Genomic DNA, 25,968 nt, shown 5'->3' with positions numbered 1-25,968 from the left:
GGTATATTCGGTGTATTCTGTAGTGTGCTGTGAACTTAGTGTACTGAGTATAATGCGCTACATCCTCAATGTGCTGTGTTCTCAGAGTGCAGTGCCCAGCGTATGCTGAGTAAATGGTGTGCTGTGGATGCAGTAGACTCAATGTGTGGTATGCTGAGCCTGCACAATCCTGTGTGCTGTACTGTGGTGGTGTCCTTGTACCATGGTGTGTGGTGTGCGTGCCTTGTGCATGACATGTTGAGTGATCAGTGTGCTGTGTGCCCATACAAAGATGATGACTGCCTGTTACAGGGGAACAAACAATGCTTCCAGCATTGTCCAAGAGACAGGTTCATGCACTCACAAAAGTAAATGAAGGTCTGGGAGGATGTTCAATATCTAATAACAGCTAAAGGAAGGCCTGTGTGAGCTGTTGACCTGTTCACTAGATACTTCAGTATCTAGACTGACAGAAGGGAGAACACGGAGGAGTGTGCGGATAACAGGATGTGGAATGGCCATTATTGACTCTCAGTACCAGTATATCAAAAATTATAGTCACAGTTTAAAAATAGAATACTTTTTAAATTACCTAATAAATTAAATATGTATTACTCCTGTATATTCAATAATAACTAAAGCTTAAAAAAATAGCATGCAAAAACTCCCTCCGGAAAAGAAATGGAGGTAAATTAGTAATCAGTATATCAAACAAAGAAAAGTATTTGTTAAATGTCTATCAACATAGCAACCAGTACTCACTGGCAATAGTGACTATTCCAGCTGCTGTTGCCTTTACGTTATCATAGTTCTCGCTAAAACAACAGAGACAAAGGTTAAGTCATCTCCATGTCACAGGCAGCAAAAGAGGCAGGACAAACCAGAAAGCCTAGCTCAGGCTCTGAACTGGGGTCCTGCTCCCCAGATGGGAGCTGCCTGTACAGTACTGTGCCTGAGTAGTAGTAGTACCACAGTAAGAGGCCTACTTCTAGTGGGAGTGCTCAGCGCAGTATTCACGGAAGGGAAACCAGTTCACAGGAGCAGGGGTCCAGAGAAGGTGCAGAGATGGGCTCTACTGAGAGTCCTCCGGGTGATACAAGAAGGGGGAGGGGCAGGGGGCAGGGGCACTGGAACAAGAGCTACACCATAGAGGACCACATAGTAAAAAACAGATGTGCAGCAGATGGTGGACCGAAGCCACAGACTGGAAACATTAACCTAGCAGGGAACGCAAACAGAATAGAGAAGCTTGAGTCATACTGGAAGTGAGGAAAGGCCAAAGGTCAGGGGGAGTCACACACAGCGAGGGGAGGTCAGTGAGAAAGGACAACAGTGGCCCGAGTAAGGACACCTTCAGTCGCTACCCTCAAGGAACATAGGTCTCATTCTAGAGGAGGCTTGCTGTGAGCTCTCCTCCACAATTATCCTCCTCCGTGATCCTGATCTCATCAGAGACGTCCCTGTAAGCAAAGTTAAAGATGACTCTGGGCTCAGGCCACTCTACCCGTCATGGCCTTTTGTGCTTCCTCCCAAATTCTGGGTTGCTGGCCCAACTCCCAGCACCTCAGAGACAGGGCCTTTTGTTTTTGTTTTTGTTTTTGTTTTTTGAGACAGAATTTCTCTATATAGCCCTGGCTGTCCCCGAACTCACTCTGTAGACCAGGCTGGCCTCAAACTCATAGAGATCCACCTACCTCTGCCTCCTGAGTAATGGGATAAAAGGCATGGGCCACTACCTCCTGGCTGGAGACAGTCTTTATTAAGATCATTAGGATTCAATGAGGGCTTCAAGGCAGACCCCGACCCCACACAACTGGCATCCATGAAGAGACGGGAACACCGACCGACACACCCAAGGAGAGGCCATGTGAGGACATGGGGAGAAAGTGACTTACTACAAGTCACCATGACAGGCCTCAGAAGAAACCAGCCCTGCTGTCAACTCCATCTGGGGCTTCTGCCTTCCAGGATAATGAGGAATTGTACGTCTGTGGCTAAAATTTCAGGTCTGTGGTTCTGCTACGGCAGCCCCCTCCACAAACACTCTACCCACGGCTCACCCACCTCATATGGTGACAGTGACAGCCCCGGAAGCCTGCTACCTCTGAAGTCTTGGGAAAGCTCATCTGAGTATGCAGACTTGGACTGGCTATTAATCACTGTCACCGGCTGATGACCACCAAGTGATGGACCTCCAATAGGAACCTTCTGTCAGGACTGCAGGGCGGCTGTGGTGTAGAGCAGTGAGCAGTATTCCCATGTTCAAATGAGGAACTGGGTAGGGGTTTAGGAAAGGGCAGATTGTGATCTCCCAGCAGGCCCCGGCCTGGTGATGTGAGTCAGCACTCAGAGTGGGAGAGCCATGCCAGTGATGATGGATACCATGGAGTAACTATGGGAGAAATGATGGGTGCTATGGAGGGTGTTCCGGCTTCCTTCCTGTTGCTGTGATAAAACACTGATGAATGCAGCTTAGGGAAGGAAAGGGCTGATGCGGCTTACATTTCCATCACGGGGGGAAATTAGGGCAGGAACCCAAGCAGGAACCTTGAGAAATCATGGGGAAATGGTGTTTGCTGGCTCCCTTGTGCTCAGCTAGCTTTCTTACATTTCCTTCAGCTGTTGCTGCACTATTCACAAAGGCTCACTGAGCGTGTGGCACACAACAGGGGCTCACTAAACCCTGAGTGGGTGGGTGGACACCGGGATCCACAACAACAGAAACATGCTGATGGAAGAGCTGAGATAATCGCTCCAGGAGGCCGGCAGAAGGTGTGAGGTAGAGGGTCCAGGAGCGGCTGAGGAAGGTTGGTGTGTGACCCACAGCAAAGCTGACAAGGATTGGGGTCTCTGTAGTTTAGATATTTTTGTACGTGGGCCACTTGGTGACTTAAAACAGATGTCACCACACACAAGGAGAGAAGCCATGTGAGGGAGTCTATGACCTCCAAACTCAGGCCATGCACATCAACCTGGGGCTTAGCTCCACTCACTAGGGGAGAGCATTGGGGAAGAGACTGAACACTCATCCTGTGAATTACTCACAGCATCGCAGAAAGTACAGACTACTTATGCCAGAACAGATGTCTAAAGAAAGTCATCTTAAGTTGTGTCAATTTTACAATTTAAATCAGAATACTTACAGTCCTGGGTTCAAATGTATACAGCGCTCTGAAGACTTTAACTTGCCCTAAAAGAAGAAAAAACAAAAAAAGAATCTGATCAACTCTTTTGTTTCTAACTTTATTCTAAGTTGTTATTGATTTTCCTCATTAGAATTCCCAAATGAAAAGTCTATTTGGGAATGTTACTTTAGAGCAGTGGTCCTCAACCTTCCTAATACTGCAAGCCTTTAACACAGTTCCTCATGTTGTGGTGACCTCAACCATAAAATTATTTTTGTTGCTAACTTAATAACTGTGATTTTGCTACTGTTATGAATCACAATGTAAATATCTTTGTTTTCCAATGGTCTTAGGTGACCCTCTAAAAGGGTCATCTGACCCCCTCCCAACAATCCATGGTTGAGAACCACTACTTTAGAGGTAGTACCTTTTCCCCACAGGATGACATGATTAAAATGTTTATTACATGAATACAACAGTAAGCACATGTCTTTGGTCTGACAGAAACTACAGATTTGCACTGCATCTCTGTCCTGAGTAGAGACAGCCCTAACAATAATATTATAATAATGCTTAAAAATATAAAGTTGAGGGGTTGAGAGGGCTGGAGAGATGGCTCAGCAGTGAAGAGCACTTGTCTCTCTTCCAGAAGACCCAATACAGATGCCATGCAGGCAGCTCACAACTGCCTACAACTCCATTCCAGAGGATCTAACACCCTCCTGTGGTCTGTACAGGAACCTGCATGCAAACACACACACACACACATACACACACACACACACACACACACACACACACACACACACACACACACGTATGTGTGTGCACATAAATGAATTATAAAATTAATCTTAAAGATAATTAACTAGGTGAGGTGTGGTGGTGCACATCAACAATCTCAGCACTCAGGAGACAGAGGCCAGCCAGCATAGCCAAAGCAGGACGCTCCAAGTTCAGTGAGAGACCCAGTCTCAAAATATAAAACACAGCAACTGAGCAAAACACCGATGTTGACCTCTGGCCTCCACACACATGCACATGCACCTGAATGCACAAGTTCACACACATACCTTGAACATCCACACCATTAATGGGGCCCTTCATATTCTAAATTACATTGCTGTTTACATTCATTTCATTAATGTATGTAATATTTATAACATGCAAAAACAGCAACCACACTCATTTTAAGCAGGGGAGGAAATCATTAAACATCCAACCACAGAAGAGCAACTCAGATTCTCACATGACTTAATGTGTCTACCAGAAAACTTTAGTCAACTGTAGTTGGTCACACCTGTAATTACAGCATTCAGAGGCTAAGGCAGGACTGACACGAGTTTGGACCACCTTGGGCTACACACAGTAAGATCCAGGTCAGCCTGTACCATAGAGAGAAGCTCTGTCTCAAAACACAGAGGGCTAGAGAAGATAGCTCAGTTCGTAAAGTTCCTACAAACAAGGTGTATGGCACCTGAGGAAGGACCTATGAAATTAACTCCCCCCCCCTCTCTCTCTCTCTCACACACACACACACACACACTTACTCACACACTCACACTCACTCACACACATACACACACACTTTGCAATCTGAATTCTTGTGCTATGTCTCTCTGTTTCTATGAAGAGAAAGTCACTGGCAGAAATAAATATAATTTTTTCCCTTGTCTTTGTTAGTTTGCTTGTCTGGAGACTCCATCCACACCTCACAACCCTTAGAGAGAAAGGAAACATCACAAAGAGGAAGCCAGGTGTGATGGTACCCACCTTAATCCCAACACTTGGATCTCTAAGTTTGAGGTCACACTGATCTACATAGCAAGTTCCAGGACAGCCTGGGCTAGAGAGTGAGAGCTGGTGCAGAATCAAGGAGGCAGGAGAAGCTGCCAGAGAACATTTTCTGTAGAGTTGATTGTTTGCAGACGGTGGAGATTAGTTATCTCAATTACTTCAAACTTTCCAAAGAGCAAGGAAGCAGTCCATTGTGATCAACATCAACAATAGAACTTTCTAGTTCCTTACAGATAATGGTAAGGATGAAAGATGTGAATAGTCTTGCAAACAAGATACAACGACAACTTTAATGGGCTCAGATAAAACTCAATAGAAATTGAAGAACCTGCAAGTAAATACACAGAAAGTGACCGAACTACTAATCTGCATAACTGAAGTTCTTTCAGTTCTGATGCATACTAAATACTGAACAGCAATTACCCTAACACAGAACGAAGTGTGAAATCCAGAAGACACTTCAACACAGGATACTATTTACGGCTTAATACTGGGCCATTAACCTTCTGTAGATCCCTTTCACTTCATATTCCAAAACATTGGGGCCCGAATTCTCAAAATTGAGTCAATTGGAAATGAAAGAACATAACAGAAACATCCAGAGGCTAAGGAATCACAAAACCAGTAGATTGCTCACAACTGCCAGGCAACGGGTCGGAATATTTTGTTGTTAGATCAATTAATACTAATACGTAATCCACTGGTCCTTCTGATATACTGAGTTAGCGCTGGCCAGTGCTCCACAGACTGACTTCAGCCTTACAGCAGTGTCTAAGGGACAAGACCTAAGCTCTGTTTCTTGGTGACATCTGACAGACATCCAATGACAGGGAGCATCGAAACAGATCCAGGACACACACTGATCAATTCCAAATTTACTTAAGGAAGGCAGACTCACAAACGTCAACGAGCTGTGCTGCTGGACGTGCAACACATGCTCTCTAAGGCTCTCTGCTCGGCATTTTCTCACACAAGCATGGTTACATATAACAAAGAGGCCTGCCCGGGAGCTGAGAGACTGTGGAAATGGCCTGAAATTGGGATTCATCAGAATGAGAAGTCCTGGAAAAGACCCAACAGAACCTCTGTCTTAAACATGGGCTGAGTCTGGGATGATCCAGCAGCGTCCGAGTGGTACTGTAGGGAGATCCTGTGTGGTAGTCTCTGAATTAAGCAGTTCTAACCACTGACGTCGGTGGCTGTGTCTCCCTTCTCCAGCCTTGCCCTTCCCTTTTCTCACTAACTCCCTGCTGTCACTAGAGAGGAGGAGACCTCCATCAGCAGCCAAGTGCTGCCTCTTCCTCTGCAGGAAGGCTGGCCCCAGACTTTAAAATGTGAAGGTCAAGGTCACAGAAGGGTGAATGCGGAGGGAGGAGATCTGGTCTTTCATGGCCAGAAAGGAAGTGTGGGCTTCTCCAGGGTTTATCTTTGCACCTCTGGAACAAGACATAGATGACTCTATGGACTTGTAAAAGAGAGCAAAAAAAGTCACATCTAACTTGTTAGTGAAGGGCTGGCGGAGCTTCACATAACTGTATTTAACTGGCATGTACACATACATAAAAAGAGAGAAAACGGAGTTACCCTATAAAAGTTACCCTAGCAAAACAATAAAAATAACAAGTGAAAAGCCAAATATCAGGTATGAGTTAATTCTTTTGGAGTTGTTGGCTACTTTCTTAGAGTTTCTATTAATGGAATAAAACCCTATGACCATAAGCAACTTGGAGGCAAGGGTTTATTTCTGTTACAACTCCACATCACAGTCCTTCTCTGAAGGCAGTCTGGGCAGGAACTCAACAGGGCTGGAACTTGAAGGCAGGAGCTGATGCAGAGGCTGTGGAGGAGTGCTACTTACTGGCTTGCTCTCCACCGCTTGCTCAGCCTTTCTTAAGCTCCCAGAACCACCAGCCCAGAGGTGGCACCACCCATAGTGAGCTAACTGGACCCTCTCACATCAATCATCAATTAAGAAAATATAGCACAGGCTTGCCCGAAGGCCACTCTCTGGTGGGTGAATGTCCTCAATTGATGTTCCATCTTCCCACATGACTCTGGCTTGTGTCAAGTTTGACATAAAACTAGCCAGAATAGCCAGTGAGGTCCCTTAGGCCCACAAATATTACAGGCTATAGCCAAAGCTCTAAGTTATCATCTAGAACTTGGTGGTAAGACCTTATTACTACACACACCACATGCTAAAGTCATAAACATTGCAAAATCAAGCTGGTGTTGACCTGGAAGGTTCATCCTACATGCTCACTTTCATAGAGCTAGAAAGTGCTATTCAAGCTACTAGGAAAGAAAACTACTATCAATCACGCCCAGCTATGAATTCAACAAGCTACAACAACTGACTGGCCTAGAAGACATGCTCAGAAAATGGAATGGTACTATTAGCAATAAAAAGAAATGAAAAGATGGGGCAGACTTCAATGCACATTACTAAGTAAAAGAGATCAATCTAAGAAAGCCACATATCTTAATGACTCTAACTATGTGACTTTCTGGAAAGGGGAAAACAATAGAGATGGCACAAAGATCAAAAAGAAAAAAAAAGACAGAGCAAAGATAATCTTTAGGGCAGTGAAATGATTGTGTTGTACTGTAATGGTAGATACATATCATTATAAATTAGTCTATGGGTGATAATGATGTTATCTGTGTTGGTGGGTGGGTGTATTAGTCAGGGTTCTCCAAATGAAGAGGACCCACAGAATGAATAGAAATACTAAAAGGGGATTTTTTAGACTATATGATCTAGATAGTCTAACATACCAGTGCTGTGGAATATTTTAAAATGTGTTACATTTATTTATGCTTGTGGAATATCTGTTTAATGACACAAAGATGTGTTGCATTTGTTTAACTCTGTAAAGCTGTGTTACTTTGCCTGTCTAAAACACCTGACTGATCTAATCAAGAGCTGAATGGCCAATAGCTAGGCAGGATAGAGAAATAGGCAGGGTTGCCAGGCAGAGAGAATAAACAGGAGGAGAAATCTAGGCTCAGGAGAGGAGGAGGAGTAAGGAAAGGAGAAGGAGGGGAGGATGCCAGGGGCTAGTCACCCAGCTACACACCCAGCCTTGGAGTAAGAAGGAAAGAAAGATATATAGAACAAAGAAAGGTAAAAGGCCCAGAGGAAAACATAGTTAACGAGAAAAACAGGATAATTTAAGTTAAGTTAGAAAAGCTGGCTAGGAACAAACCAAGGTAAGGCTGAGCATTCATAAGCAAGAATAAGTCTCCATGTATTTATTTGGGAGCTGGGTGGTGGACCGCCAAAGAGTTAGGGAAAAAAAAAAAAAAAACAACTACACACCAGGAAAAACAGTGATCACATTCTGAAACAGACTACAGAAACTAATGCCACCATCAAGAACTTGAAAGATGCAGGGTTGGTGGTTCTCATCATATTTCCCTTTAACTCTATTTGGCCTGTGCAGAAGACAGGTGGATGGATCATGGAGCATACAACTGACTATCAAAAACATAATCAAGTAGTAATTCTAACTGCAGCTGCTAACACATTTCCTGGTACTTGATATCTAGCAAATACAACTTAAAATATCTGCCCAAAAGGACCACAAGAAGTAATTTGCTTTCAGCTGGCAAGGACAGCAATACACGTCTTCACTGCCCTACCTCAAACGTATATCAACTCTCCAGCTCCATGTTGGGATCTAGATCATTTGTCTCTTCCACAAAATATTACACCAGTCCACTATATTAATAACATCATGCTGATTGGACCAGGTGAGCAGGAGGCAACAAACACCTTGGACTGGTTGATATATACGTCAGAGCATAGGAAATAAATCCAATCAAAGCTCAGTAAAATTTCTAGTCATGTTGTGTGGAGTGTGCATAGATACTCTAAGGATAAGTTGTTGTACCTAGCCCCCACCACCACCAAGAAAGAAGCACAATGCTTAGTGGGCCTATTTGGATTTTGGAGGCAGCACAGTCTTCACTTAGGTTTGTTTCTCTGGCCTATATACCAAGTGACTCAGAAAGATGCCAGCTTTGAGTGGGACCTGGAACAAGAGAGAGCTCTTCAACAGGTCCTGGCTGCTCTACCACCTGGAGTATGTGATTGAGCAGACCTGACAGTACCTGAGGTGTCACTGGCAGACAAGGATACTGTCTGGGGTCTTAAGCAGGCTGCTATGCATAAATCACAGCAGAGACTGGGGCTTTTGAAGCAAGGCTCTATCATTGTCTGCTGACTAGAAAGACAGCTCTTAACCTGCTATTAAACCTTAGCAGAAACTTGGCAGGGGGTGAGGGTGGGGGAGGCACAAAGTTACCATGTAACCTAAGCTGAGTATTATCTGACCCACTAACCCATAATGTACGGGTATACAGCAGCAATCCATTATCAAATGGAAGTAGTATATACACGATCAGGTTCAAGTAGGCCCGGAGGGTACAATCAAGTTACAAAAAGAAGTTGCCCAAATGTCTATGGATTTTACTCATTAGAATGCCTTCTGTTCCCAAGCAAGAAGTGATGGCTTCATTGAGTGTGCCTTATGATCAGTTGACTGAGAAAGAGAAGCCTAGGGCTTGGTTTACTGATGGGTTTATGTAGGCACCATCCAGAAGTGGCTACTCCTTTCTGGGACAACCATGAAAGACACTGGGATAAAGGAAAATATTCACAGTGGGCAGAATTTCTAGCAGTACACGTGGTCTTACACTTTGCTTGTAAGGTTAAATGGCCAGATGAGTGACTGATTAGTGACTCATGAACTACTGTAGCCAATGGTTTGGCTGGATGGTCAGGGACTTGGAAGGAACATCATAGAATAATTGGTGAGAAAGGTATTCACAGAAGAAATATGTGGACAGAGCTCTCCAAATGGACAAAGGGTGTGAAGATACTTCAGTTCCATGTAAATGCTCGTCAAAAGATGATTTCAGCATAGGAGCTAGTCCTCATTCTGTGGACAGTCAGCCTCTTTCCCCAGCCATCCCTGTCCTGGTCACTGCTGGGTGGACCCATGAACAAAGTGGCTATGGTGGCAGAGATGGAGGTTATGTAGGGGTTTGATAACATGGACTTCCACTCACCAAGGCTGACTTGGCTCTGGCTCCTGCTGAGTGGTGGATCTACCAGCAACAGAGACCAACAATGAGCCCTGATATGACATGCTCCATTCCCCGGAATGATCAGCCAGCAACATGATGGCATATTGATTATGCTTTCTTTGTGGAAAGGCCATTGCTTTGACCTTACTGGGATAAATTCTTATTCTGGTTAGAGATTTGCCTTTGCTGCATGTAATGCGTCTGCAAAAACTACCAACAGTGTGGTCGTACAGAATGCCTTATCCACCATCATGCCATTCTATCATCATTTCATTTCACACTGTATTGCTTCTGACCAAGAAACTCACTTCATGGTCAAAGAACTGCAACAGAGGGTGCATGCTCATAGAATCCACTAGTCTTGCCATGTTCCCCACCATTCTAAAGCAAATGGCTGGATAAAATGGTGGAGGTAGAATGGTCTTTTAAAGACACAGTTAAAGTGCCAATGGTGGTAATAGCCTGGACGGCAGAGGCAGGGTTCTTCAGAAGACAATATATGCTTTGAATCAGCATCCAATACATGGTACTTTCCCTCCGACAGCCAGGATTTAAGGGTCCAGGAATAGGGAGTGGAATAGGGAAAGGTATCACTCAACGCTAAGAAAACTTTTGCTTCCTGTTCTTATGCTCTGCTGGTCTAGAAGTTGGTACCAGAGAGGGGGGTGTTGCTGTGAAGAATCTGGCCATGTTGTTTTTAGGAGGAATTTGGAACCTTGGGCTAGAAACCAGTCAAATGCTATCAGCAGAGCTTAAAGAGCTATCCACATAGGAACCTAGAAGATAGCCATACTGACAGCAGTGAACCCTGTAAGCCCAGCTCAAAGGTTTTCAGAAGGAAGCAAAGACTTTACCAGCACTGAGCTATAGGCCATTCCTGTGATATTTTGGCAAAAAATCTGGCTTGCAGTCTGTCCCTGTCCTAAGAACTTGCCTATGGCTGAAAAAGGGGATGGGTTAATTTCCTTGACAGAGGAGATTTCAAAACAGCACATTACTGAACCTGTGGTATGGATTATTGGTAACTTTTATATGGTCTACAATGAAAAAGAGCAAGTAGGGCAAAATGTACAGTTTAGAGAGAAAAAGAACAACAGGAAGCTTAATGTTAGAGGCTTGAGGTCATAACTACTAGAAATTAGAGAGGCCTTCTCTGCACTGGAACAAAAGGAGAGTGTCCTTAGGGCAAGACTCCACTTGCTAAGCTTCTAACCTGCAGAAGAGAGCTGAAGGCACCTTCTCCTCATAGCAACTAAATAAACACTTGGCTGCTAATGTGATTCAAGGGCGCCAGCATCCATCCCACGTTGACAGCTGAACTTGGCAGTGTATTCCATGTCTGCTTGATACTGACTTTAGAGTCATGAAGGCTGCAAGAATGAAGGGGTCATGGATTCTTCCTCCATGGTTTCAGAGAGCTGCTGAGGCAATCAGTATAAAACAAGGGAGTCTTTGCATGAAGACCATGAGAGGGCAAGAGGCTGTGAAAGCCATTGTGTAATGCTATCAAGTGAAGCCTGAGTTGCAGAAGACAACCCATGATGCTGGAGATGCCAGAGCCATGAAACATCTGCCAAGCAGAGCTATACAGGGTATAGAATCAGCTGAGGGAGGGAGGGAGGGAGGGAGGGAGGGAAGCAGGGAGAGAGAGAGAGAGAGAGAGAGAGAGAGAGAGAGAGAGAGAGAGGTTGAAGAGAGCAAAGCTGGAGGGGCAGAGCCTTTAAGCCCTTTAAAAATTAAGTAGCAGATGTTGGACACGGAGTTGCAAGATTTGATGTTTGCCTTGCTGGGTTCTAGTCTTGTTTTAGTTCAGTATTTCTTTACTATGCCCCATTCCTCCCTTCTGGAATGGTAATGAATATTCTGTGCTAATATACATTGGAAGTGTATATTTGCTTCTTAATTTTACAGATGGGGGGAGTTATAATTAAGAGATTACCTTGAGTCTCGGGAGAGACTCGGTGTTGAGAGTGTGAAAAATTATGGAGACTTTTCAAGTTGGACTAAATGCATTTTGCATTATGGTAAGACCATAAGCCTATGGGGGCCAGGGAACTGAATATGGGTGGTTTGAATGAGAATGGCCCCCAGAGTCTCAGGCATTCAACTACTTGGTTACTAGTTGGCGGGGTTGTTTAGGGAAATTTAGGTGGTGTAGTCTTGTCAGAAGAAGTACATCACTGAGGGGTAGGAACTGTACTAAAAAACAACTTGTCACTTCCAGCTTGCTCCCTGCTCCAGGCTGTGATTAAGGATGTGGGCTCTCAGCTTCCTGCTCCAGCTACAACACTGCCATGCCTCCCCGCCATGATGAACTCTTATCCTCCAGAACCGTAAACTCAAAGAATCTCTTCCTCCTGAAGGTTGTCTTTGTCATAGTATTTTGTCACAGGAACAGAAAATACAGTGAGGGATGTTGCAAGATATTGATCATACTGTGACATTCCTAGATTGTGTTAATAAAATTAACTTTGAATCCGGAGGTGGAGCCAGCAACCAGATATTAGCCATAGTGAAGCCAGGAATACAGACAGGAAGGAGAAGGGAAGACTTGGAATTCACGTGCTCTCTTGGATCTGGGAGAGATCCAAGAGTGTGGAGAGAAGAGGCCCTGGCTGGGTCCCCAGTAAGAAGGGGAAAGTCAGCTGGGTCGCTCCTCCTCTGCTTCTTTGATCTCTCAGGTTTCCACCCCAGTATAGCCTCTCGAGTTTTTATTGGTAATAGAACAATTTAGCAAAACACAACAGGGGGGAACTAACAACAGTTCAGGGGCTATGCGTGGGGACTGGCACGGGACAGACAGGGAAGCTTTGTTCCTTCCACTCAATCTTGCTGGGAATTTAAGACTTCTCTAAAAGCAAGTTTGGGATTCCAGAACACTCAGGACTTCGAATGTTCAGATTAGGGAGGTTCAACCACTAAAACTCTTAGGTGTAAAGCAAACAAAACAAAGAAAAACAACCAAGCATTTTGATTAAGGGATGCCCACGCAGTAATTTTTACCATGCTAATAAAAACATAGAATCACTTAAATTCTGAAATAGCTGGCAGGAATTAGCCAAAGAAACTGTTCAGCAATAGCATCAATCCATTTTCTACAAGTCTTAACATAACATTTTAAATCGCAGTTCTGGAACCCTGACTAATCCATATAGGAAAAGAAGAAAATCAGAAAACCCTTTCTCTTGCACAAGAAAATATCACATGCCAAAATGACCTGTCCTTGCTTTATCACTGTTCCCAGAGCAAGTGGGTCTCAGCAGCTGAAAACCACAGGTCAGAAACCATGAGTGGACCGAGAAACAAAATGAGCAGCTTTCAAAATGAAATGTGGCCATGCAGGGTGGCACAGGACTATCATCCTACAGAATAATGAGGCAGGATGATTCTGTGCAGTCTGGGCCACACAGTGAGACTGTCTGAAAGGAATAACAAAAGATTAACTAGATCAGAAAAGATGAGCATACTATATTTAGCTGAAATAATGATTTTGTGAAATGTTTGTTTTACTGGAAATGGACAAATGCCTAAATAGATATTTTGGAATTTATCAAACACAGATTTTAGCATACTGGTAGCAAACAAGCAACTGTTAAAATTAATATTTGGCAAAAGTAAATGTCATTCACCTAGACAGAATGAAATACTGCAATATAATAAAAATAGGAAACTATTCAAAAGTTAAATTATACGATTATAAACTTATTAGACAATCTAGAAAACCCTTTTTAACTTTTTTGCTCATCTATAATATGTACGTGTGTGTGTGTGTGTGTGTGTGTGTGTGTGTGTGTGTGTGTGTGTGTCTGTACAATGTAAGCATGTGCTTATGTTTGTGAAAGCAGACATATTCAGAGAACTAGCCCAGGCCTTCCAGGAAGGGTCTCCTGTTTTTATAGTATGTACTCCAGGCTGGCTGGCCTGAGAGTTTCTGGGAATTCTGTCTAGACCTCCCACCTCCTGCGTGAGTGCTAGGTTACAGATGCTTACACCACATGTGTAACTTTTACCTGGGTTCTTGGAATTGAAACTCAGGTTCTCATTCTTGAGTGGCAAGTACTTTACCCATTGAGCCATCTACCAGCTGTACACCAACTTTCAGAATTTCCTTTCAAAGGACAGGAACCATACTTTCTCCACGCCATGAGTCTAGCTCAAAGGGACTTTGGTAAAACTAAGCCCACTCTCTATCACACCAGCTCTGCTAGTACAGCAATTGCCCACGACACAGTTGCCAGTGTGATAGTAAAGCCTTGGTTCCTATGTAGCAGTAGCTGAGGGCAGTGTGTACTTTCTCATCACCTGGACTTAACTAGATGACAACGACAATGACGATGATGATGATGATGATAATCCCACAAAGATTATCAGCCACCACTCTATCTCAACAATAATTCTCAATCTGTATGCATAATTTTCACTGTTCAAACGATATGGGGGCTTAAAATTCATGGTTTCACAATCATTGTTAATTATTACAACATTGTTAATAGTAAACCCAAATATCATGCCTTGTTTGATTACTGGTGTGGGTACCAAAATTAGGTATGGGGGTTTCCTCTGCCATCTACAATGAATACTTAAGCAGATGTCTGTGGGTCATGTCAGCTGGCCAGTTGGTCAAAGCTGAGAGGCAGGTTCTGAAAGAAGTATAAGGCTAAGATGAACTTCTTATACTACTACATTCCTGAGTGTATGGGATGTGTAGGTGCATATATGTGTATGCATATGTTTCTATGTATTTTTATGATCTAGATCATCAAGCAAAACGTCTTACTAGAAGTCAAGGTCAAAAGATAAACCCTAAAAGTCACACTTCAGGCTATCTGCTGAAGGAGTTTATAAGGAATACTAAATATTTCCTCAATTTTGTTTTAGTTTTAAGATTCAGCTATGCATTAAAAACACAATATTCTCCCCTCTCCCTCAAAAGCAAATAGTATAACTAATTTTAGAGTTCTCAAAAGGAAGTCATTTGACCGAAAGTAAATTATAGAAAACATGAATTTAGTATATACATTTATTCTTCACATTTTTCCTAAGAGAATGAAAGCAATACTAACCTCACATCATACTTTGCGGGTATAAAACAAAGCGTCCTACCTTGGATATCCTTAGGGTAAGTGAAAGCTTCAATATGCTTTCTACCAGGATTATAGCATCCATGCGTGATCAAACAGAATGGTTGCTTTTGCTGTTTTTAGTTTTAGATTTGTTTTCTTTTTGATTATGCATACTTTACATCTGTGTGTGGGTATGTGCATGTAAGTACAGGGGTCCTAGGGATCCAGAAACGGGCATCAGATTCCCTGAGGCTAGAGTTATAGTCACAAGCTGTCCCCACAGAGGTGCTGAGAATTGAACCTGAGTCCTCTGCAAGAGCAGCAAGCACTCTTAACTGCTGGGCCATTTCTCCAGGCCCTGAAACAGGATGTTTTCTGCTCAGAAACGAAACAGAGGAGTCTAAACGATGGTATCCAAGAGCCAAAGCCATCTTTCCGCTCCTGAGGTGAAAGGAAACAGCTGTGCTCTGTGAGGCCAACACAGGCCTCCCTGGGGCTTTGTGGACTCCAACGCCCATAAATGAGAGATCATCCCAGAACACATTTCTTGGCTTGGATTCTCATGTGTATCATTCCACAAAAGCCCACTGCTTCAAAAATAACGAGGCACAGCAATGTCCAAGAGCTGAGGATGTGAAGAATAATGTAACTGCATACAGTTCTTCCCACACACTCACATTCCTGGATTAAAGCAGATCAATAGAAAAGATTATGAATGCTGTCTGTGTTCCTCTTATTCCAATACTACCTCTTCTCTGACTGCCACCCCCCTTCTCCAATCCACAGCGAGGGGACACAGAAGAATTTGCAGTATGTCTTGATTTCAGGGGCAGGAATGGCAGGCTCCTTACAAACAGTAGCCAGTGTGTTTCCTGACAAGAGGGCTCTGTTTATTAACAGGGTGCCTTTCTAGTCCATTTTCGTTTCATTCGCTTCCACTCTGCAGCGCCTCTCAGCAACCTTAGTCATTTACTTTTACTTCGTGAAAGATCACAAACGCTGGCTACTTTCATCTCCTCCACATATGACATAAACGTCCTAAATAAGAGGATTTAAACGTCCAAATGACATGTTCTTGTCTGACTATGCCCTGGGTAACTAAACATTAAAGAAAGGGGACGATTGCTAAACATTCCTCAATAGTTTGAGGAGACCAGGAGGAGGAGTGGAAGAAAATGATTTCAGTTCAGAGACTATCTGGACCATCTTCTGTGAAAGGCAGAAGCCTAATGACGGACATCGGACAGCAATGCCTAGTTTTGTATGACCCACGGCCAGAAAAGCTTTATAGTTTTAAACAGTTCTCAGCATGAAAATGATCTGAGTTCAGTGTCCAGGACTGAAGACTGATCATTTATCAGAACACAGTTGTTCATTTGCATTCTGTCTGGTTCATTCCCTCATACATGCAGTCACTCCAGACTTCATTCATGTAACCCACCAAACCTGAAATCCTCAGTCTCTGCCCCTATACAGAAAAGCCCCATCCCACAGCACCTTCTGAAAGTAACAAATTGGACAAAGGCACATTATGGGGAGCTGCAGCCCATGTGCTCTACAAAGACCCCAAATGAGGCTGGGCCCAGCTCCTTCTAAAATAAGACCATTAGCTGGGCAAATGACTCTACATAGCTAAGACCAGAGAGAGGAAATTCCCCAACACTAAAACTATTCATTGAAAACTAAATGACCCTTCTAAACTCACATTTACAAGACATTTATTTACCATGGGCCAGGCACCATGCAAAGCACTAACTCACTGTGATTCACCGAATCCTTGAAACAATTCAAATCCTTTATTAACCATATTTTATAGCCGAGAAGCTACAGTTCCAGTTGGGAAGGACCTAGTCTGGGTCCACAGAACAAGGGGAAAGCTTCCCTAGGGCCATGGGATTGCTGAGGTCATGATGAAGAACCCCAGCTCTCAGCACTGGACAGTCCTCAGAGAACCCACAGGTTCCTGAGAGTGAAAACATTCATATACATAAAGTAGCACATACAGCTTCTGACACGTATGCATCCTTGTTAGTCATCATTGTGTGCTTTTGTACATTACTTGGGGATTAATGTATATGTCTTTGTTGTCACTAACAAAACAGTATTATCAAATTCTAGCCTTGTATATTAGGGAATGAATCACATACAATATCCTGGCAAAAAAATACCTCAATGCTTTAATTAAGGGAACAGAACATACATTACATCCCTGATGACCACTGGAGAATTAAATGAGTTTAAATTTGTACTTTTAAAACAGATTTAGGAACATGAATATAAAATTATTCATAGACTTAAAATGTTCATTCATGTGTACATGTATACAACGGTTTTATCACCTTCTTAAAAAACTGGTTTTTGAGCTAGGCCTGGTGGTATTAACCTGTTATTCCAGGTACTTGGAAGATTCAAGCAGGATGTATGATCACACATTCAAAGCTGCCAAGCAGCAGAGTCAGTACTCCAGGCCAGGACAACTGAGCAAGAGCTTGTTTCAAAAAGTAAGTCGAAGGCTGGAGACATGGCTCAGTGGCAGAGCACTAGTCTCATATGAGCACGGTCCCAGGATCAGTAATGTTTGAAAAATATAGCTTCGGGGGAACAAACTTATGTTTTACTATTATGTAAGAGACTGGCTGTAACGTACATGCAACTAGCTATGTAAAGCAAGATACGCATAAAAAGAAAACTAGGTAGCAGAACTACAAGTCACATTTATTTCCTTTATGTTATGAACTGCCAAGAGTAAAGAGGAATTACTAGAAAATATGATCTTTATTAATGTCCTGTTGAAGGACAATTTGGAAGTCATGTGCAATTTATCAGGATTTACTAATGGGGTCCCCTTTGCTCCCCGTTTCCTCCCTGAAATAGCCATGAAAAGAAATGGCAGACAGACAAACCCCTACAATGGCAAAAACACTCACAGACACTAGTGAGTGCTGAGATCAGCACAGCTTACAGGAGGCAATGTCTGCTTCAATTTAGAATGATCACATAAGGTACCCATGGAGAGGGAGGCGAGGGAAAGGAAGCCCCAGAACAAAGGCCAGTGTGGTGCACAGGGGTGCAGGGCAGGAAGTGCATTCTGAGGACATCCACTAGATCAGGGTGCTTGAGGCAGAGGGTGGAAAAAAGGGCAAGAGATCAGGCTTGGGGCATGAACATGTGCCAGGGCTGTCTCAAGATCAGAGAAGCAGGGGAGGGGTGTTTGCACTTGATCTTTTAGCTGTTTTTCATATGATTTCCAGTGGCTGGGAACTGTATAAATCCCACATACTCAAAGACGGCAGACACAACCAACTCTTCTAGGGGAGCAATCGCTAGAACACTTACATGTCTACGCCAGCATGCACACTCTTCCAAGTGCGTTAGAAAGATCCACAAAAGAAATATAGTCGACCGGAAATACATACACACACACACACACACACACACCACACACTCATACACACATATACATTTTCATAAAACCAAAGATAATTTTATTAAAGAAAAAACCTTCCTTTCAACGATTGACTCCAATGTTTTTGTTCCTATTTTCTCTCCTCCCCCTGAAGTATCCACACCCCTGCCTCCACCCTTTCTGTATACTAGTCATAACTAATTACAGACATTCCGTCCTACTACTGGGAGGTCGGTAATTTGAAACAACAGGGTCAGATCATTTCATGTATTAATGTGTGCAACCAGTGTTTAGAAAGTTTGTGGAAAAACAAAACAAACAGCAACAACAAAAACGACTTCAGATTTTAACTATCTAGAACACCTGCGTCAATGAAACACTCTTTTAGACTTAGCTCCCACGGGCACACCCTAGCAAGACGTGCTGGGAGAAATGTGTTCATTTATGAACCCTAGAAATGTGTTGAGAACGGCTGAACTTTTGAAGCCTGGCACAGAAACAAGGGTGTGCAGTGTGGGAGAGACGGGAAGAATCACTGGGGGCCAAAATGTAGTCTCAGCAGGGTGGCCAGATCTGCAGCAGCAAGTTAATACTCAAACTCTGGTGTAACAAAACAAACCTGGGTGTGTTTGAAATGTAAAAATCATGAGAAAAAGAGAAAAAAAAGTCAACAAACAATGCCTTTGAAAATTGAGCCCTTCCTCTTCCCAAAGCAAAAGGATCCCATTTTTTTTCTCTGCAGCATGCCAAAGCGATCACAAAGACCCTGTCTCAAGGAGTCAGGCTTGATAGCAAAGTCCTACAATACTTAGGAGACTGAGGCAGGAGGACTGCAAATTCAAGGCCAGGCTAGGCCAGCCTAAGCAACTTAGTGAGGACTCCGTCCCAAAATAAAAAGATGGCTGGAGATATGGCTTAAGGGTAGTGTGTGTGAGGAACTTGGTCTAGTTACCAGTTGTTGGTGTTTGGGGTGGGGGTGGGGGCACAACCGGGGTGGGGTGGGCTCAAAAAAGGGAAAGGGGTTCATCTGCAAGAAATCAGCAAGGTGTCCAGAGCAGTCAAACCCACTGACACCCGGCTTTCAGCTGGAAGCTGCTTCCCTGGGTGCATCTTCTCTCCGCAGGGCAGCTTTACTCCAGAGGTCTGTACCATGCCTGTCATAGGAGGGAAAAGGATGGATGGTGGCCCTAGAAATGTGGCCCAATACCTTCTACTGCCATTCCACTTCAGAGCCTGGCCTGGAGTCTCCATCTCTTCAACCCTGGCCACTAAGCAGCAGACAGACAGCTAGGTAGTGAGCAGTCCTCACAGTTGAGACCCTTTATAGAGATGACGGGCTTGACAGACATAAGGAGGTCTGGAAAGGCCCAGTAAGTCCAAGAGGCTCCCACAGGGCCAGAGGTGACCTTTACTGGGTGAAGTATCATGGTGTTTCCCCAAACTACCTCAAACTTGAAAAGAAGGAAAAGTCCAAAGGGAGCAGAGGCCTCTAGAACTTCACTGGAGATCAGGACCAGCTAAACTAGAGATGTGGTTTTCTGGGGCCACAATAGAACAGGGTAAATTACAGGACTGTTAGAATGGAAACCTCCTTTTCTCGCAGGGCCTGACAAAGGAGGTGGCAACCCATGAAGGTCACAAATTTCAGTACCTCACCTCCAGGACACTATAAGACCGGGGAAGGTCCCACTCCCCTCTGAGGCTATACTAGGCTCATGGAATGCTTTGAAAACCCATTAGAATTGATGGGTACCCAGATTTATGTGTATAGAGATGTGTGGCAGGAGACTATGGAATCTGCTCTTAAAATCTAGAGATGCCCACTCTGGAGGCAGAGCCAGGAGGATCTCTGTGAGTTCGAGGCCAGCCTGGGCTACCAAGTGAGTTCCAGGAAAGGCGCTAAGCTACACTGAGAAACCCTGTCTCAAAAAACAACAACAACAAAAATCTAGAGATGCCCTGCCTCCCTCTCCAGCCTAGACCCTATGGCATTATTTGTTGTTTTGCTGTGTAATATGTGAACGGAGTGGCTGGGACACAAGACTGAAGAACCTGCACTCTCAGGGCCATGACCCCACCCACATACCATGGTCACCTGAACTGCGGGCGCTGAGGCAGACACAGAATTCACTCTCCTCTATACTCATTGTCTACATTCCTATGTAGCCCACTCTCCCTCACTGTCTATCCCAAGAAATTAATATTCCAAGTAGTATACTCTCCAATAAATAGAATCTGTTGAATCCTAAAGACACTGCAATGAAACCTGTTCCTATCACGATAATTATAAATTCTTGAGTTAATCCCTTAACTCCAGGTCTAAGAGTTGCTTATTTAGTAGTCGTAGAGCAGGGATGGAAGAAAGAAAGAGGTTTTTAGTTTCTTAGTAAGATGCACCTCAATGCAGAGTAACACATGGACAGTCATCCTTTTACGGGAAGCCTTTTCATCCCTCTGGTTAAAGACCAGCAAAAAAACCCCTCCTGCCTAGAATCGGAAGTGAGAATCCCTATGAAGCTGACCTTGAGCCCACAGTTTAAGACTGTATCATTTCAAAGAGACAGAAAGATAAGATGGGAGTGCCCCAGAAAGAAGAACTCTAAAGGACACAACACAGAGAATGAATTTCTAAAAACTATAAGTCATATTCCCAGAGCTCCCATCCACAGAGCTGACATTTTCTAAACATAAAATCCTGTATGGGTTGATGGCTTCTGTGGAGGGGGAGTCAGTTTTCTTTAAGGATGTGACCCCTGCTAGGTTGATCATGCTCCAGAGGATGGCCCCAAAGCCATGAGCATATAGGCAGCAAAACTGGATTCAGTGGATTATTAAAAAAAAAAAAAAAAAGGAGGGGGGGGACATGAAGTTGGGAGGGAGTGGGGTGGGTAAAGGTTAGGTCTGGAATGAGCTGGGAGAGGACTATATGAATATGACCAAAATATATTGTAAAAATTTCTCAAATCATAAAAATATTAGTTTTAGGGCCAGGTGGTGGCGCACGCCTTTAATCCCAGCATTTGGGAGGCAGAGGCAGGCGGATCTCTGTGAGTTCGAGGCCAGCCTGGTCTACAGAGCTATTTCCAGGACATCTAGGGCTGTTACACAGAGAAGCCTTGTCTCAACAAACAAACAAACAAATAAATAACTGAATATATTAGTTTAATGAACAAATAACTCACAGAGAAAAATAAATAACCTGCCTTGGCAGTCATGCATGCACGGTTACATTTTACAACAGTCTCCTTAGAATCAGTGCCTATGGTGGCCCAGGAGCACCATGCCAGGTTCCCAAAGTTCTTTCTCCAGTTAGCTGTAAGCAAAGCACTACCCTACACAGGCAGAATTAGTGAAATGGGATCAGATCTCATTATCAATACACTGTACCCCACCCTAGTCCTCCGGCCATCCTCCCTACCTCTGAGGATCAGTCCTGAACTCTGACCTGGAGTATTCCATCTCCCCACAAGTGTGGATCCACATGGCACTAAGCACAGCGAGGGGTAGGTAGGGAGTAACTAAAAGACCCAAGGGTCTGTGAGAGGCAGTGTGCATGAAATTATTCAGATATGTGAGAGATTATATAAAAGGCCAGTCCAAAGCAATGAAGTAAACTTGAAATCAGACTTAAGATGTGATGAAGAAACTGAAGTCCAGAGTGGTTTTTATGACTTACCAAGGTCATAAAACCTAGCAAGTTAACTGAAAACTCGAGACCAGAACTTCCTCTCGAAGCTGGGTTTTATTTTTCATTTCTGTAAGTGGCCTCCTCTACAGTGTATAGTGTAGGCCTCTAATATCCACTCTGAGGCAGTTTTCATACCCAAATCCTGCCATTAGAAAGTCACTCACTATTCAGGGAGCTCCTTTCCAGAAGCGTGTTTCTTACTTACTACATATATATATATATGTTTTGAGACAGGGTCTCATGTAGCCCAGGCTGGCCCCAAACTTGCTATGTTGGTAAATCTGGTCTTAAGTTTCTGATCCTTCTTCCTCTACTTCCCGTGCTGGAATTACAGGATGTACCATCATGCTTTATATGATACTGGGAATCGAACTCAGGTCTTTGTGCACACATGGTTGTGGGGGTCCACAGAAACTCCAAGGTGAGGTCTTATTCCATCTTGATTCAGGGTCAGAGAGTGTATGTTTGCTTTGCCCACAAGGCTACATAATAGAATGCTTTGGGCAAAGGTGTGGTTACCGGGTGTCTTATATTTCAAGGCCTAATTACAAGATGCTTTGCGGGAAGGCGTGGTCACCAGGTGATCTGAAAGTTAAGGGTCTACATTTGTTGTACTTTGTACCTTGACCTTGAAAAGGGGAGGTCTTTTGCCTCTCCCCTTGCTGGTGTATAAAAGGCCCATTAGGAATAAACTCGTGGTATTGACTCAGAGCCCTCCCGAACCTACCCTGTGTCTCTGTCTTTTTCTTCTATGCTATTTTTCTTATCTATTATTTCTCAATCCTCACTCCTCCCTTCAAGGACTGTTTGATAGGGCTGGTCCCTGACACATGCCAAACACTCTACTAGATGAGCTACATCCCAGACCCTTACCTTATATTTTAATGTAAGTACTTTGAAGCTGGAAACTACAATAGATCAATGATCGGGTTAACACTGACAGTGCACTAACTCATCAGATGAGAAGCAGTGAGCTCATCCTCAGGGCCCATGGACAGAGCAAAAAGGAAACCAAGTTCTAACTGCTGTGAGCGAGGAAGACTGGGATAAGTCTCCCCAGGCCTGTAACCCTGGTACCTTATGGTGCCACCATCATGCCCAAACAAGTTGGCCACGCCATTAGGGTCTGCCTAACATGAGGCCTGAAGAGGGAAGTAAGCCCACACCAAGGCCTACCCAAAAGCAGACAAGCCTCCAGGTCAACTGTGAAAGTAGACAGGCCTCCAGGCCAACTGTGAAACGGTACATCAGAAATGCAGGGGGCCCATACGGACAGGGAGCTAGACAGTAAAACAGTGGCAAATAGTAAGGGCTAAGGACAGTTTAAGCATCGGGGATCTAGACACTAGTCAAAAGGGAGTCCAGAACAGATCTCTGACATCAGAGACCCCAGTTCAACCAGGAAATGGGCAAGAGCTTGTTACGGAAAGTAGAGCTCCTAATAAGCAGAATCAAGTCCTAGGAACCAAAAGTCCCCAAAGAACCCCTGACTCTCAACATTCAAGTACAGACTTGGCCCTCCAGAAGGGGAAGGAAGGTATTCAGCAAGAACCAGAACCCCTGTGGGATGGGGGAGGGGTTCTCAGAAAGAGGATGGTAACAATTGCCACAGCAGCAGCTCCTACTTCAGACTGCAGCTCTGTTCAGGCCAGATCCTGGCAGGCAGCTCAGTAGGTAACTGGTATTCAGACCCTACACGCAGATGTGGTTCAAGAGGCGGCTTTCTTCCCCCAACAGAACACTAAAGTTGGGAGTCACTTCGTTTGGCCCATATTTGGTATATAAACTTGGGAGGGAATGGTTTTCTGTTGTAATGTTCCAAAGCCCTGTCTTAGCCCGGGACACTGTGAGAATGTCTCCAATTGAGGTCCTCCAGAAGTACCATCAAGATGAAGCTTCTCTGATTCATCAAGACAACAGACCCTCAAACAGTTAAAGAGGGTGTGCTCTAGAAAACCCCAGAAACCTCAGCAAGCAATGCATCAGGCATAAGTGTCAGAGTCTGGGCCTTAAGCAAAGATGAGACACAGAAATGCTCCAGACTTCTGGAGTCAGAGATATGTCAACTGAGTCTTATCTAAGGCTCTCACCTATGCTCAGCATGTTAGGATGTAGAAGCATCTCGCAGTAAGTGCAGTGTTTGCTTGGGAGATTGTCAAGAGCCTTTCCAAATTAACCCCAGGCTGAAGATAGCTCTTGTCTCACAGGAGTGAGTTAGGCCATGGATAGCCAGCAGGGAGTCCTGAAATGGAACCCAGGAGTTTCTCTGAACAAGGCAGGTCATGAAGACTCTGCTTGGTGCTCCCTCTGATTTCTGTAAGGGGCCTGAGTGAGGCCCTCTGGCTCAGGTACAATGCCACTGGTTGTGACATCTTCCTTAGTTTGAGTTCAAATTGCTCACAAGTTTCCAAGAAATTAGGAGGGCCAGGAGAAAAGATGTACTCCAAGTGCTTGGTGAATTCCAAGAATATAAAACCAGAGTAGCTAATCAAATTCGTAGGTATGATATTGTTTTAAAATCCGATGCCAATAAAAATGTAAAACTAAAGCTGGGTCGTGGCGGTATACAACTTTAATCCCAGCATTGGAGAGGCAGAGGCAAGCAGATCTCTGAGTTGGAGGCCCACCTGGTCTACAGAGTGAGTTCCAGGACATCCAGGGTAACAGAGAGAGACCTTGTCTTGGAAAAAAAAACAAAACACAAAACATGTACAACTGACAAAACACAAAACATGTACAACTGCAAAATTGCCCTTCAATTCCTGCCTCCAAAATAAGTTGAGAAGCTTGCCTGTGGCGCTCAAAAGTTCTTCAGGTGTTAAAAATAAAGTAGGAAATGACTGGCAAGAATAGGAAGGTGGCTGCATCAGTCACCAGGTAACTTGCTTCATTCTTTTGAAGTACCTAACCCTCTTTAACTACAGCTACAAGCTAAACAGCCACAGCCTACCAATACCCAAAAGCACCTGGAATTCCAACACTTCAATTCTCACTTTCAGTATAGAACAGAACCATTTTCCTAAAACTAGGCAAATGGCTTTCTCTTTATTTTTTGTTTTTGTTTTTTTTTTTTTGTTGTTGTTGTTTTTTAAGACAGGGTTTCTCTGTGTAACGGTCCTGGCTATCCTGGAACTCGCTTTGTAGACCAGGCTGTCGAACTCACTGAGATCCACCTGCCTCTACCTCCCAAGTACTGAGATTAAAGGCATGCGGTGGCTTTCTCTTTAATTCAACACACACACACACACACACACACACACACACACACACACACACACACACAATTTGCAGTTCCATACGTGCACCAGGTTCCTGGATTCTTAGAGAAACTTGGCACCTGTGGTCAGTCAGATGTGCATGGTAGGATGTACTTCCGTCAAAGGATGACTTTCCTGTCCACACTCCAGCAAACCCTTACTCAGCTCTCAAGACCCTTCTTATAATTACCCCTCCTCTGTGACACCTTTTCAGTTTCCCCAAATTCTGTGTCCTGTGCTTCCAATACTGTGATCATCTGCAATAAATAATATCCAAGTCCAATGTATTAATTAAGTTCTTTTTCTGCTTTGGCTGGGTCACAATTTTTGAGGGTTAGGGGAGCTGATACAATCCATTTGAAGTCTCTCTGCAAAATGGCAGTACAGCCACATTCTGATACCCAAATGCCACAACAGGGCTATATCTACTCTATCCTGTGGATTTGCAAAACTAGACTGTGTGTTATTAACACTGCTATAACAAAAGACCGGAATCCATCTAAATGTGCATCAGTAGGGTTCCCTTAAACAAACATCAGCAAATACCATGTAGGAGTTT

General features: G+C 43.9%; 1 protein-coding gene across 1 annotated transcript in view; it reads right to left on the bottom strand.

Annotated features, from left to right (window-relative positions):
* Ostf1 (osteoclast stimulating factor 1) overlaps positions 1–25,968 on the bottom strand; it is a 54,532-nt gene that overhangs the window by 23,407 nt on the left and 5,157 nt on the right. The window contains exon 2 of the mRNA XM_052760764.1: positions 3,123–3,169. Coding sequence (XP_052616724.1) covers positions 3,123–3,169 — 47 coding nt within the window. The remainder of the gene's footprint in view (positions 1–3,122; positions 3,170–25,968) is intronic.

This window comes from Peromyscus californicus, unplaced genomic scaffold (genome assembly GCF_007827085.1).
Source record: "Peromyscus californicus insignis strain IS unplaced genomic scaffold, ASM782708v3 Scaffold_4__1_contigs__length_199733344, whole genome shotgun sequence".
Classification (NCBI taxonomy): Eukaryota; Metazoa; Chordata; class Mammalia; order Rodentia; family Cricetidae; genus Peromyscus; species Peromyscus californicus.
The sequence above is the reverse complement of the archived record's forward strand: the minus strand, read 5'-3'. Positions and strand labels throughout refer to the sequence as shown.